Source organism: Manis pentadactyla, chromosome 4 (assembly GCF_030020395.1).
Source record: "Manis pentadactyla isolate mManPen7 chromosome 4, mManPen7.hap1, whole genome shotgun sequence".
In the NCBI taxonomy this organism is placed as follows: domain Eukaryota; kingdom Metazoa; phylum Chordata; class Mammalia; order Pholidota; family Manidae; genus Manis; species Manis pentadactyla.
The window spans coordinates 101,359,446-101,373,826 of NC_080022.1; the positions used below are offsets into that span (position 1 = coordinate 101,359,446).

A 14,381-nucleotide genomic window follows, 5' to 3' on the forward strand; every position below is an offset into this window, starting at 1 on the left:
CTCCACTGAAGATTCCTGCTCTCCTTAGAGCTGGGATATGGTGAGGATTCTCATAGAGCTAGGGTTAATGTGAGGAGACTCTCCCAAGGGGAAAATAGCAGATCTGAGGGCAGTACAAGGTACTGAGGTCTTGTCTTAGGTCTATTTGAAACTCCTCGAACAAATATTTCATCAGATTTTCATTTTATAACTTCATTTCATTTTATAAGTTCAGGCTTTCACAGAGAAATAGTCTGGCTGCTGATTGGAGCCAAAATTATCAAAGAATCTCCCTGAAAACAAGTATTACTTGGAACATTTGGGAATAGGCATTCTGTTCCCCTCAGCCTTCCACCTTACAGAGCCTTTGGGACCCCACTCCCAGTGCCCCAAAGGTGTCCAAGACCTCCGTCTTATGCCACTTGCATGGGCTCCTATGATGAAAATATGACATTGCTGTCCTTACTCCTTAAAAAGCCTCTGCTGAATCAACTCTCAGTTGTAGGACAGGTTTAATGACTTGTGAAGCTGACAAATAGAGATCCAGAGGGAGGCTTAGAAAAGGGGGTTGTCTGGGTTTGCAGCACCAAGTTCAGCTTGCCTAGGATGCTGAATTTAAAACCATTAGAGAGGAAGTGTAGGGAGCTGCAGTTTCTAAAGGAAACATGTAAGAAGACTGTATTCAAAGCTTTGGGTTCCCTGAAACTTTCTGAGGGCAAGGTCTGTGATGGGTGCTGACTGCTTTCATGTCAGTGTACTACCTGCTACAGATGGCTGCTCCTGTGGCTGCACTGGGGCCCAGGCCTAGGGGAGGAAGGCCACTAGGCCAATCATTTAAGGAGGTCGTCAGTATGATTAGAAGGAAGACCTTAAAATTCAGGCCTCTCCAAATTTCCTTAGGAATTTCCACCATTAGTCTTATCATAGATTAGGAACATCTTCCTTTAAAATGCTTGTGTTATGTAATAAGTATAACAAATTAACATAATAACCTACTTCATTCATTAGCTTAGAATCATAAGATTTTTAGAGCTGGAGATGAATCTTAGCTATCTGCTAACCTAACAATTCCTAATCTTCTCATCCCTGTCCTCTGTGTACTAGAATATTTTTGTCTAACAAACATGATTTTTTTAATACTTCACTTTCCCTTCTTATTAATCAGATATTTATGGCTGCCAATTAGAATTTATGATCAGCAGGAAATAACCAGCATTACTACACTGAGTAACTCCTACCAGAAGCTAATGCAAATCAATATAGTACTTAAGTTATGGAGTGATGGTATGAAGCCATATAACTTTTGGATGTGTTATTTCTGTTAGCTTTTAATACTGAGAATAGTTTTGCATGCTGCGTATGAGGACTCAGGGGCTCAAGAACCCCCAACTGAAAAAGCAGCTAGGCCAGCCCCTTTATCTTCTGTATGAGAAGATGGAGGCCCAGGGAAGTTAAGCAATGGAGCAGAAACCTGAATACTGGTTAGAATCTAAGATAGTCTGATGTTTGGGCATGTCACTTTGTTAGCATTCCTTAGCAAAAAATAAGACCTTAAGGAACTTGACTAGAAAATATGACTTTTTCTTATAGCAGAGACCATTTTTTTGCATCTTTATTTCCAAGGGAGCCAGCACACTCGACAGATGCTTATTACATCCCCATTGGGTGAGGGAGTTGCTGGGAGTAGGCTGAGGACTTAGAAGCTTGTTGCAGGTTCAGAGAGCAGAGCCCTAGATGAGATACTGCCTTGGGGTCCTGGGCAGCTAGTGTGCAGCCAGGGGAAACGAGTTCCTGCAGGGAGGGAGCAAGAGGGCAGGGCATCCAGCCGGAGATGCCGTCCTGTTTTTGCCACTGCAGTGCTGGCTTATGTGGGAGGGCTCTCCTGGGCCTTGTTTTAGCGCTCCCTTGTTTTGGATTTGGTCTAGGATTTCTCTGTCAAGCAAGCCCTGTCCCCTCACTTCCTTGCTAGAAGCCTTAAGTGGATACTACAGTCCTCAGGAGAATGTTCAAACACAGCTTTCAAAGCCCTTCATGACCTGCCTCCTACCAGCATCTCTAACATGTTCCCTTCTAGGCATTCTCCCTTCACATTCCTCATACGCAGCTACTTGTGGCCTTTCTTGTCTCTGAGCCTTTATACAAGCTTCTACCTGGAACTCTCTTTCCCGCCCTTGTTCCTCCAAACTGGCTCATTTTCCTTCCTCCAGGAAGCCTTCTTTGATACCTCCTCTTCACCCCTTCCTCCAGATTGGTTCAGCACCCTGCTACATTTATCATCAGTAATAGCATTTATCACCCCAACCTCCAACTTGAGGCTCCTCATTCCCTTCTATCAAAAAGACACAGTAACAAAAGAAGTCAACTTGGCTGTACTTGAGCAACCAAGGAGTAACCATTTAAAAATAGTATGTGGTGGGCTGGGTAGGGGGGTGTTAGAATTAGAATGGGATGCCAGTTCTCCTACCACACTGTATTATAAGGGGGACTGTATTTATTTTATGTGGGATTGTTAACTTCAGCACTAAAATGGAATTAGTTAATGTTCTAAATTCTCCTTGAAACAGCTCTTAATTATCCATTAAGTTTTATATATGCAACCCTACATCAGCTTCTCTGTCTCTTCAATAGACATTGTTGCTCTGATTAAGGCCTAAGGTTTAGACCCAACCATTAGTATCTTTTTGCCTGGTGACCTGACACAGTGTGTTTCACTTCATTTTCAGTGATTGGAAAACCCTTAAAATCATTCATACATTTCCTTCCACAGTTTCAAGCTTAGTCATGGCTGTTGCTCATTTGATGTGTTGGGACACAGCACAGTTTAAGGCTGAATTCATGTAAGTTAACTGTGGTACTCCCATGTAATCGTTTCTTCTATTGTATCCCCAGTGGGCAAGCCAGGGAGTTTTACTGTGGGATGACTTTGAAAGATGGGTGAGGGTGTGTCAGGTGAAAGGAAGGGGATGGGCAAAGGCAGAGGCCTATGCCCAGGCAGGGAGGTGTGAAAGACCTTAGGACTGAGGGGCAGTCAAAAGTTCAGAGTGGTTAGAGCTCTAGGCAATGTGGGGAGAGCTGGGCAAGGCAGGCTGTTAGGGATCTGTTGCCGCATTACTAAATCTGTTGGAGATGCAGTTTCTCCATCTATTATAATGGGGCATAGTACCTGCCTCTAATCTGGACTTCATAAGTAGGGGGGATATTTAAAATATTTAATCACAATTACAACCCAGGTACCACCAGGCTGAACAGATGTGGCTCATAATGACCAATTGAGGGAATCTTTCCTTTGGAGGTTAAGTGCTCTAAGCTAGAGTGAAGGCAAGTACTAAAGCAGGAAATTCCAGCTACCCTGGAAATGACAGGCCCTGACGCCTCTAGGATTTTATCCACATCTAGTCTGTGACAATGCACCTAATATCTGAAGAAGCTAATTTTACTTGTCTTTGTAGGTACATTGTTATGTGGCTAGCCTTGATGCCCCCCAAGAGAAGAGTGAACTGGAAGGGAAGGGAGCTGCATGCTAAGTGTTTTATGTGTTCTCTTTGACTCCTCACTCAATCTCCTAGGCAAGGCAACATTAGATACATTTTATTACTGTGGAAACAGGCTCTCCTTGTTGGCTGATTCCTCAACAGGTGGTGAGAGGCTAGCCTAAGTCCATTTTGCTCCAAAGTTTGGTGTTTTCTCTGCCACTCTGAGATTCCAGAATCCTGCTCATCTTCAATTTAAGCTTAAAGGACACTTGCCGTTTCTCACTCTCCCATCCATCCACCCAACCCATGTTCAAGAAAAGCAACTTGAAAGGTATGTTTTTATTTCACACACAAAACATGTGATGTGGAATACCCAACCCCTAACAAACTACAAACTCTTGGAATACAGAATAAAAAGGAAAACCAGCCAATCTTGAGACAAAAATTTGGTTTCACAAAGCTGAAAAATCTGTTACAAAGCCTCTGTTATATAAATATAGTCAGTCTTATCTTTAGTGTAGAATCAGACAATTAAAAAAAAAAAAAGAAAAGAAGTTTGTTGGCATAACAAATCCTCTGGTCCTTGAATACACCACAATCTTCATTTGTATTCCCAGCCAAATATGAGTGATGCCTGTATGATGAGAGTCACTAGGACTCTAGGCAACCAAATGGAATTTAAATGTTATCTCCTAAGCCCACACTCCCTCCCCCAGTAGTATGCATAAACCATGATAGCCTTAGTTTAAGAGCGAATATATTTTTCCATAAAAAACTAACATGTGTCTACTCTAAAACTGATTATGGTGATGAATTCACAATTCTGTGAACATACTAAAATCCACTGAATTGCACATTTTAAATGAGTGAATTCTGTGGTATGTGAACTCTACCTCAATAGAACTGTTGAAAAATGTATAATATGTGTCTAAGTTGCTAGGGGAGCAACAGGTGGCCCTAATAGCATAACTCAGGAGTTTCTGGTAGGACACAGGGATGATCCATACCCATCAGTGCACTAAGGGTATAGTAAAAAGGGACTCCTTAAGGTATTATGACTAAACCAGGGAAGTTTGCAGGTGCTCTAGGGACCCTCAAGACGTCCAAACAAAGAAGGTAATGGGGTATGTACCTTTTCCAACTGCTTCTAGAGCAGTCTAAGAACCTTCTGTGGCCTTTGTCACAGAAGGTCATTCAGTGGGAAGGCAAGTACCCAGAATACTGTTGAGGCCACAGAAAACTTCAGACTGGAGCTCAGGAGCTAGGTCTCTGCCCCTGTTGGGAAAAATCCCAGCATGGCCACAACCTGGTCCTGAGAGCCTGACTTCCCAAGAGGAGGATACCCAACGTAAATATTTATTCTAGATTTACTGAGCCAAAGGGCCTGCCTGCCTTCAGTGATGTTGTTGATGACTGAAGTCACAGCAGGGCCCTGTTTTATAAGACCACCTTCAGGGCAGCAATGGCCAATCAGATCCACTGACCATTTTGTGACAGACAAATCACTTAGAAATGCCATCTCCAGATGCCCTCACAAAAAAAATGTTTATATATATATATATATAAACACACTTCCAATTGTAAAATAAATAAGTAACCGGGATGTAATGTATAGCATAAGGAATATAGTCAAAATATTGTAACAACTTGGTATGGTGATACCTGGTACCTAGAATTATCATGTATATAAATGTTGAATCACTGTGTTGTACACCTGAAACTAATGTAATGCAATGCTGTTGTCAACTACCCTTCAATAAAAAAAAAAAAAAAAAAAAAAAAAATGCCATCTCCATTCTATACCTACTGTCTAGTCACCAAATGGCCACTAGAGAAAGGAAACAGGCATAAACCGTGGGCAACTGGGCCCTTGACTGAGGGATGGTCATGCTAGCCTGATAGTGAAGGAGGGAGAATTGCCAGTGGTTGAAAGAAGAAGGGGATTTAAAAGCTTGCTCTGGTTTTGCCATTCTGGTTACTTGAAGTTCATCAGTTATACCTGGTGTAAAACTGGAGGAAAGAGGACACTCACTTTACTTACCTTTCAAAGGGATGCTGTCAGAAACAGGGACCAGAAGTCTTTTTAGTGGTTTAGCACACAAAGGAAATGTGAATAGGAAGAAGGAAGGATAAGGGCTTCAAAGTGCAAAGTGTCCCACCCTGCTGAACATCTTGTTCAACTCCTCTAGACTTTCTTCCTTGAAGACTGATCTGGTTCTGCTGCTGGGGTTTGGGCTGTGAATCAATTCCTTTTTTGGCCAGCCTAGGAGGTGTTTATTTTGTGACTGAGCAGGTGAGCTAAGCTTAGAAGCAGACATCACAGCCACCTCAGGTCCATCCCCTTGTATGGCCCCCTGAAAACCTTGGCCTCTGTGTTCTTTCAAAATAAGATACCTCTGTTCCCTGATGTGATTCAAGACCACAACTGGGGCACCCAAAGACGAGGAATTTTGATTTGATGTCTCTGTGGGTAAAAGCAGGTAGAAAATAAAGCTAGAATAGCAGGTTTGGACTTTCTCTGGTTCCCTTCCATGTCATAGGGAGATGGTGGGAGGGTTAAAGAAATGGCTAGAATAGATCCACCAGGCCTTTGGGCATGTTTTCAACGAAATTTTTCCTTTGGCTCCAGTAAGAACATTTATCAAGACCTCAAGAAAAAGGAATGAAACACTTAATTTAAAACACAAAACCCCAAACCAAACTTTCCTTACTGCCTATTTTGTGCTTAGGAAGCCTTTTCTTCCCTAGGCCTTGCTCACCTTGTCCTCAGCCTACCATTACACTCAGTTTGAATTGGTTCTGCAGGCCACCCAAAGGTGGCCCATCACCTTCCTCATGCAGCCTCTCTCCTAAAGCGCTCACGAGCTGAGGGCATTTGATCAGGAAAACTCCCAGCCACTTCTGCCCTTGAATAAGAGGACAGAGGAAGCACTTTCTATATTGAAGAAGAGAGAAATGTTTTCATTTCAGAGCTATAAGAGTTATGAACAGGTGAAGCTATGGCTCTCGTAGCTAGACCATTTTGGGAAAGAAGATACAAGCAAGGGAGTAATATACAAAGTGTGGGTGTATTTGGCAGGTTTGGGACAAACGGAAAGAAAGGTTTGGGTAATCTATAAAAAAACAAAGTTCTGAAATTCAAACTTCTGATAAGGCCACAATGAAGAGGTTTTTCCAGCAGTGGGTGTTGCAGGAAGCTGGCACCCAAATCGCCACAGTCTTGCAAGGTGATGTGCCCAGGCGAGGCAGGCAGGGCCTCTCACAGGTCCATGTCTGGGCCTCCCGAGGATGTCTTCAGGGGCACCGAGTCAAATCCATCTGGAGTCCTCTGAAAGAGAGAGGGTGACAGGAGCTGGCTGCTGTACAGGGCCAAGTTTGGGGAGCAAAGGAGAGAAATGGAACATAGGTGACAGAAGGAACCCTATGGCACGCCTGTTTCAGTGGCTTTGTGGAAACAGACATAAGATACCCTCTATTCTTCTTGCTCCTTTCAGTCACTTAGAGGATATGAAAAAATCTTTAAAATCCCCTGTACTTCATCTTTGCAGAATTCTAGAAGTTCCAGAAAGACCAAAGGGTCCCAGGGTGAATTATTCTTCCACTGGTAAAAAAAAAAAAAAGAATTTCTATAGAGGCCAAGGGAGTCACCCTAGTAGGCCAGCACAAAGGGAGTAAGATTCAGCAGTCTAAACACCTACCCACCTTCCTTTCCTCTCGCCATCCCTCCAACCCTCTCCTCTCCTCTTGCCAGCCTCCCTACCCTCACCTGTTCTGTAAACTGGTTCCAGGTGGCATTGAGGTGTGGGTGCTGGTGGAATGGAGCTCGGAGGAGTTGCTTGGATGCTCTCTGCTGGCCCCACGCCCAGTGACAGTGTTGTCTGTATTGCATTTATGAGCTTCAAGGGCTCACCCACCCACACAGTCAACTCTCCCAGATCGGAATTGCTCAGCAGTGAACAGCCTAGACTTAGCTATGACTCAGACCTCAAAGGACAGGGCCCAGACGTTGGGGGACAGCACCCTCCACTGGTCAGAGGACAGCTTCGCTTCTATCGGAAGTTGATCATAGAGATCGCTTCTTTCCTCCTCCCTCCTCCAAAAAGAAGGGAAATGATTCTTACAATGCAGATGATTCAATACTCCTGGAAGTTAAAGGGCCCAAACAGTCCATCAACTGGGGTGCATGTTGGGAGAGAAGGGGTCTGGTCAAGAGCAGCCTTAGGCGGCAACAGAAAGAGTTTGGTGTGGAAATACGGACTGCAGAAGCCAGGGTTTTCAGGGCGGTGGGGACAGTATAGTCTGGAGGGTGGGGACAGTAGTAGCAGAGTAGTGGTTCCTCAGCACATGTCACTGAATAACCGAAGTGACCAGTGTCTTAAGGCTAGTGTCTTCTCCAGCTCTCCAGGCCGACCTCAGTGTATTGACCAGGCTCCCTACCTTGGAGGTAAATGATTTGATCTTCCAAAAGAGTGACTTCTTGCTGGTAAAGATGAGGTCATCCTCCACGTCCTCGCCTTCCATGATGGCACAGCTGTCAGCTGCTGGCAGGTCACAGTCTTTGAGGGTAGCGTTCATCACCAGCTTGGAGTACTTGTACTCCAGTCTATCGGACAGGAGGATGGGAAAGACAAGACACCAAGAAGTGGAACAACGGAGAAAGGAGGGAGAGAGGTTGGGCTCTAAGCAGATATTCCTATTCCATGAGTAAGGAAACTGAAGCATGGCAAAATGGTGTTAGGGCAGGGCACATGGCTAAAGACTCTTGGCTCCCAGTTCAAGGGTCTTTTTCCCTTAAGACTGGCTGTTTCTGTGTTCTCAAATCTTAATAGAAATATTGGAACCATGAAGTTATTATTTTTAATATTAATAATAGCAAACTAAGCATACTCTTTGCTTAACGTTTGAGGATCTAACAGCCATTTATAGGCTACTCCATGGCACCATTCCTGTTCAGGAGTGAGGATAGCCAAGGTTCAACAGTCACTGGCCAGAGTTACAGGGTCTGTAGCTCAAGGCAGAGAAAAGCCCCACAAATTCAGTCTCAGATGTTCTCCTGGCTCAATGATACACCCCTATCCACCCCCAAACTCCAATAGCCCATCATGTACTTTTGATTTTTTTTCCAAAAGTAACAGGTCAAAACAGTGAGCAGGATGGCAGTACAGGTGCCTGCAGAGATGCCCACTTTCAGCCAGAAATCTATTGTTTTGCAGATGGTGACTTTCTGCTCAGGCAGGGAGATGCCACCCGAGCATAGCTTTGGTTCTCGCCACACATAAGTAGTCTTCTGTTGGAGAGAAAAACAAGGAATTCAGATGTCACATTCCCTTCTCTCCTGGTAAGTCTCCAGGCAGAGAAACCTACCTGGATCCCAGCCACACAGCTGCTGACGATAGTGTGGTAGTCAGCAGCAGAGCAGAGTGGGCAAGCAGCCATGCTCTCCCACAGGAAGTGGAAGTTACAGCCATCACAGGTCCCATCAGAGCACGTGCTGGCAAAGCAGAAAGGAGACTTGAATGCTCACTCACTGGACGGTGTGGAAGACCTGGTTAGAGTCCTATCATCTCGTAGCTTGCCTGATCCATCCTCTCCTTGCCAAACCATTAGCCCCACTGGGATCCTTCCAATTGGTCCTTAACACAGGTTTTTGCTCTCAGATTTTCCTAATAAGAGGTCTTCCTGGCCTCCACGGGGCTCTCCACCCTCTGCCTGTTTGCTTCTGCTGACATCGGATGAGAGCTAATGGATGGTGTCTGAGCTCCAGCACCACGGCCCAGCCAACCTCTCAGAAACTCCCTTTCTCCCCATGGACATACTACATTTTGCAAAAATTGCTTTGTTGCAGCTTCCTGGGGTCGAGGTTCAGGAATGGACTTCAGGTCATGAAAAATCTGTTATGTACCTCACTCTGATGTTTACAACAAGAACAGTGATCTTACTTTTGACACCACTGCTGGGTCAAACTAGCCTGTCTTGCTGCCCATCTCCCTGATGAGTTGTTTAGGAGCAGCATTTCCCAAACCATTTTCCTCAAGACACTAGTGCCCCTCAAGATGTTAACTGGTGTTATGTGAAAAAAAAAGGAGGTGGTGGGGAGAGGTACTGTAATCAAATTAGTTTGGGGAATTCTTGAGTTAGTGCACTCAGCTATTAAACTCAGAAAGTGGGTCTTTTAGTTGTGGAGAGATTACCAGGATTCCTTAAACCTTTACTCACCCTAATAATAGCAAGTACATGCCAGACACCATAAGAAGTCGTCAAGTTTCATTGTCTCATTTAATCCTCACAACAACCCTGAGAGAATGGATTTTTATCCTCATTTTATAGATAAGGGAAAAGAGGCCTAGAGAAGGTAAGAAATGTATCTATGATAACACAGCTACAAAGTGGGAGAGGTAAATCAAATCTGGCTCTGAGCCCTGCTATTAGCCACTTTGCTGTGCAGCTGTCCCCATAATGGTTTGGGAATGTGAGGGTAGCTTGACGCTTTCTTCTGCCCCATTCTGGACATCTGAAGGTTGAGGGTTTGAAGCCACGGCTGGGTCCCCAAGAGCCCACTGACAGATCTCAGACTGTTTTTCCCTGTTGCTCTTTTTCAGTAATCTTTGGCTCTTGGAATGAGTCCAGGAAGACTTTGTTACATCCCTTTACCTTGGCAGGGACAGACTTCCAGGGGCAGGTTTCAGTGGACTGCATCTGACCCGGATGGTGGTTGATCTCCCAGAACTACAGGACTGGGTCACATCACTGGACCTGCAGGGAAAGTCAGCCCCATGGGGGAATGAGTCACACATCTGTTCCAGAGGAGCGTCACTCAGTCAAGTCAACATGGAACAGTTTCCTTGCTGAGAATGTCAGGGTCTGTGCTAGCTAGCCTAACACCCAGGAAGGGACAGGCCTTGGTTTATCCCCAGAGAGTGGGGATCAGGAGACCTGGTCAAGGGGAATGAGCACTGGTCTAGGAAAGGTTAGCTTATGCATAACACTGGAATCTCCTCTGATGGAAGGGAAGTCAGCCACAGACCATCTCATATTTTGCCTGCTGTCAGCACAGACCTGCCCCAGGAATACCCAAGAATCTAGGTTTAGGGAACTCCCAGCCTTTAGCTATCATTGTTGGGTGGATCTGCTAGACCTGGGACATGTTCTGGCTTGATAAGTAGTAGGTGGCTGGAGAGAGGGATGCACCAGAAATTGTGGAGGGGCCCGAGGTTTCACGTGCATTTGCCTGGCTTATCTTCACCTATAAAAGAAGATCACATCCGGTATTCCCAAAGACTCCGGGTGGAAAAGTTCAGCGGGGGAGGTGATTCCATCCAGAGTTATATCTGTTGTCACCCCTGCCAAATTAGAGCTCCTAATTAGTCCTCACTAGCAGCATTAGCTGGCAACCACTTTAATTCTTTCAGGACCCGTCCACACACAACCTTCCTTCCTCTCCTCACACCCCTGCGTGGCTCATGAAAGGGTGAACCAAAGGTTTGTTGGAGGCTCTGGGGCACCTGGCACCCCAGGACAGAACAGAAAACAAAAGTCAGGAGGTTGGGTTCCTCTTTGGGGCCTTTTACCCTGAGCCTGGCAGCCTCATTCTCTCCTACACACGTACATGTTCTAACAGGCTGGAGCAGCTTACTCACCAAGAAGTCGATCAGCCAGGCTGACAGGCTGCGAGGACACTGTGGCCTTGTAGCCTGTCACCTCTGGGGGGATGATGACAGCCTGGCAGACATAGGCTGTGATGGATTTGGAGAAACCTGACTCACCCTCAGGGATCCGGAGGTCAGTGACATTGTCAGTACACACGGACATCTTCTTACCCTTGGTTGGGGGATGTGGGGAGGGACAAGTGGGAAGCAGTGACTGGTCACACACAGAACTCCCAAAAGGGAGAAGGAAACAGTTTTCTCACATCTAAAATTTCAACCTTCCAATGGTGTATTGCAGTGGAATGACTCATCCCAGACCTAATTAAAAGACAGATATATATTTTTTAAGCTAAAAATGGGGCCTAGGTGTCCTATTCCTGGAACTCTGGTCCAGCGGTCCCCAGTCTTTTTGTTTCCTTGGAGTCAGTCACATGGACGCCCCCACGAGCCGTGCTGTGATGGTGGTGACTGATTTGGAGATCTACTCTACCAGCACCCCACTGAAGGGTCTGCCTTATCCTACTCAGTCTTCTAGACAGATACTGAAACATATAACTGATCCCATGGAATTTTCTGACTGTCTAGCCTGGCTCACATTCCCTCTCTGTGTCTCCCTTTGTGCTATGATTCCACCGTGCTTATCCTGGAAGCACTTTCCACACAGAATGCCAAGAGTTAAAACAGTCCCCATAACTAGTAGTCTCCCTACCTTGACGTAGAACATCTTAGCAACAATTGGAATGTGATTCATTAAAAAAATGCATCTAGAAAAGAAAGTTTTTTTCTTCTCCAGTCTTAAGTGACTCTTGCTGTATTAAACTCTGGAAAACAGTAGGAACTGAGACTTTTTCCTGGAGATTGTGTAAGAGAGGAAATATTGTTCCTTCAAAGATGTTATATTTATGGAATATCAATATATAACTTGCTTGCTTATAAAAAACCATTTGTTCAATATTGTAAAGTCAAGTGGACTAAGCATGTAGGATGTAAGATTTTCAATATTGTACGTTTCATTACAAATGGAGCTGTGTAAATTGCTAAATCTAGCATCTCTTAGTTTATTTTCTAGATCATAAAAAATAAGAACATGAAACAGAAAGAAACCTTTACATTATGATAAAACAAAGAGTTATTTTCTCTTTGAGCTGACAGTCTATAGTGTGACAATACATAGTAAGCATTTCTGAAAAGAATAAAGGAGCAAAGAAAAAAAAAGACATAATCTCTCTACCAACCCACTGAATGAAAGTTTTGCTACATGGGTCTTGCTTTAATTAGTCTCAATTCCTGGGTTATTAACTGTCACTTCTGAAGCTTCATTTTAACTTCTTCAAAGATGGCAACTATAGCTCTAATCTTTCATAGATTAGTTTATTCCTTTTTAAAAGTAAGGTATAATTGACATATACCATTGATCAGTTTATTTCTTGCCATGTACTTTATATAAGCACACATCAACTTTTCTGCCTGTTATAGGAGATGGGCAGAAGCTGTGTGGTGTAAAGGCCTTCCTACCACACAGAGTCATAGATTAAATGCTCAGGATCCTCTTTATCTTGTGACCTTTGAAACTAACTTTCCAACTGCTTGTTTGTAATTTAGTCCATGCTGCAGTGGTATGATTACCCTTTACATTTCTGCCTTTGAATTTTGGATCGAAAATATTTGCAGCAGAATGAAGGGCTGAAGGTGACATTCTTTCCTTATCTTAGAAAGCCTTTCACATTACTTTCTTACATACTGTCAGCAACGATACTTGTAGATGAACTAAGAACAATTTTATCCAGCCTCTAGAAAACAAATGACAAAGTACCATGATTAGTGAAGACTGCTTTTTAAAGGGGGAAAAAAAATCTTCCTCCTGCACAGTCTTTATGTACTTATTTTGAAGGAATAAAGCTCAGGTAGGAGTAAGTGAATACCCTATTTTTAACACTTTTTTTCCTAAATAAATATAAACCAAATGATTTTATTTTAGAGGAAAAAGCCCTCAGGGAGAATAATAATCATTTTAAAACCTTCGAATCGCCTCAATCCCCAGCTGCCTGAAGGTTTTCTAGCTTTTCTCCTGCATCTCTATCTCTCTCTGGCCTCTGATCTCCTGGTGTCCCCTTCCAGTGTCACACTGTTAGCACTTGCACATTACCTGGTTTCCACAGAGACTGAGGATAAAGTGATGGAAATATTTCAGGCCTTTGGAAGTGAAGCTTGGCCCTCCAGCCAGAGAGATGGTGTTTTCCAAGGCCAAGAAGTTGTAGTCTGACGTCCTGCCAGGAGTGCTGATGGAGAAGGTGCAGTCGTTGTAGCACAGGGAGTGGATCTGAGGGGAGAGGGTCCGTCAGGCCCACTGCTGGGTCGGGGCCTTGGGGAGACCAGCAGAGGGTGGCATTTATTCTGCCCAGCTGGGCTAGCCCACTGGGTCAAAGAGGAGGGGATGGGCAGTGGGCATTAAAAGAAGGGCCACAGGGGCTGGTGGTATTTATGTACATCTCACTGTTCAGTCATTAGCACACATAGATGTACAAACCCAAACCTAATATTTCACAGTAAGCAGTTCAGTCAGATGCGATAGCCTTGTCCCTGTTTTTTAGATTACAGAACTCTCTCAAGATGCAAGATAGCTTTTCTCTTTTTCACGCAGAAGAGAATGAGGTGCTACCTGAGAGGATGGCAGAAGAGAAACCACAAGCCTTGCCCCTTCCCCTCCAATTTAAAACTCTCTGAACCCTGTTTCCTCTTTCCTAGGTGCTCACTAGGAAATGGGACTGCAAAAGGGGCTTTATTTCCCATAACCCCCTTTCTTGCTCCATTTTAGGGTCCCTGTTCAGCAGCAGCCTGACACAACTGTCATCCCCTCCCATAGCAGCAGAGGGAGCCCCACAGGGGAGGAAGCTTGTGGCCAAAGTCCAGGGAGCACAAAAGAGGTTGCCGGGGCTCTGTGGAATTGTTGCACTTACTGCAAAGCTAACCTGAACAACGTTTGCAGACTGTATACGGTATATGTCCATGTGGTTGTGATCAGTAAAATACGAGTTCACTCAAGAGCATTAATGAATACCTAAGAGCTGTTAGTCATAGTACTTCCTTAGATTCAGAAAGTATGCAACAAGTGCTGGGGGCAAGAACAGTTTTTCCACTTTAGAAGAATCCACTGGGATAAAAGACAGTGATGTCAATTAACTGTATGTCCTAGCAAAGGTAGGCTGCCTTCCCAAAGAAGTGGGGGCAAATTCCCATGATAATAGCCTGGACTGAAGTAGGCTGGATTTGAGCCACAGGTCCT

The 14,381-nt window shown here is 44.5% G+C and overlaps 1 protein-coding gene across 2 annotated transcripts in view; it reads right to left on the minus strand.

Moving 5' to 3' along the window:
• Positions 1 to 6,501: 6,501 nt before the first annotated feature.
• The window catches only part of ELAPOR1 (endosome-lysosome associated apoptosis and autophagy regulator 1), a 77,258-nt gene continuing 69,378 nt past the window's right edge, over positions 6,502 to 14,381 (minus strand). The window contains exons 15-22 of one of the 2 annotated variants that reach the window (XM_036916654.2): positions 13,245 to 13,418; positions 11,090 to 11,270; positions 10,696 to 10,792; positions 10,104 to 10,205; positions 8,817 to 8,943; positions 8,561 to 8,739; positions 7,890 to 8,055; positions 6,502 to 6,780 (exon numbers count right to left, since the gene is read on the minus strand). In XM_036916654.2, coding sequence (XP_036772549.2) covers positions 6,712 to 6,780; positions 7,890 to 8,055; positions 8,561 to 8,739; positions 8,817 to 8,943; positions 10,104 to 10,205; positions 10,696 to 10,792; positions 11,090 to 11,270; positions 13,245 to 13,418 — 1,095 coding nt within the window. In that variant the 3' untranslated portion in view covers positions 6,502 to 6,711. Of the gene's footprint in view, positions 6,812 to 7,889; positions 8,056 to 8,560; positions 8,740 to 8,816; positions 8,944 to 10,103; positions 10,206 to 10,695; positions 10,793 to 11,089; positions 11,271 to 13,244; positions 13,419 to 14,381 lie in introns of both variants that reach the window. The other variant, XM_036916655.2, reaches the window with a different exon arrangement.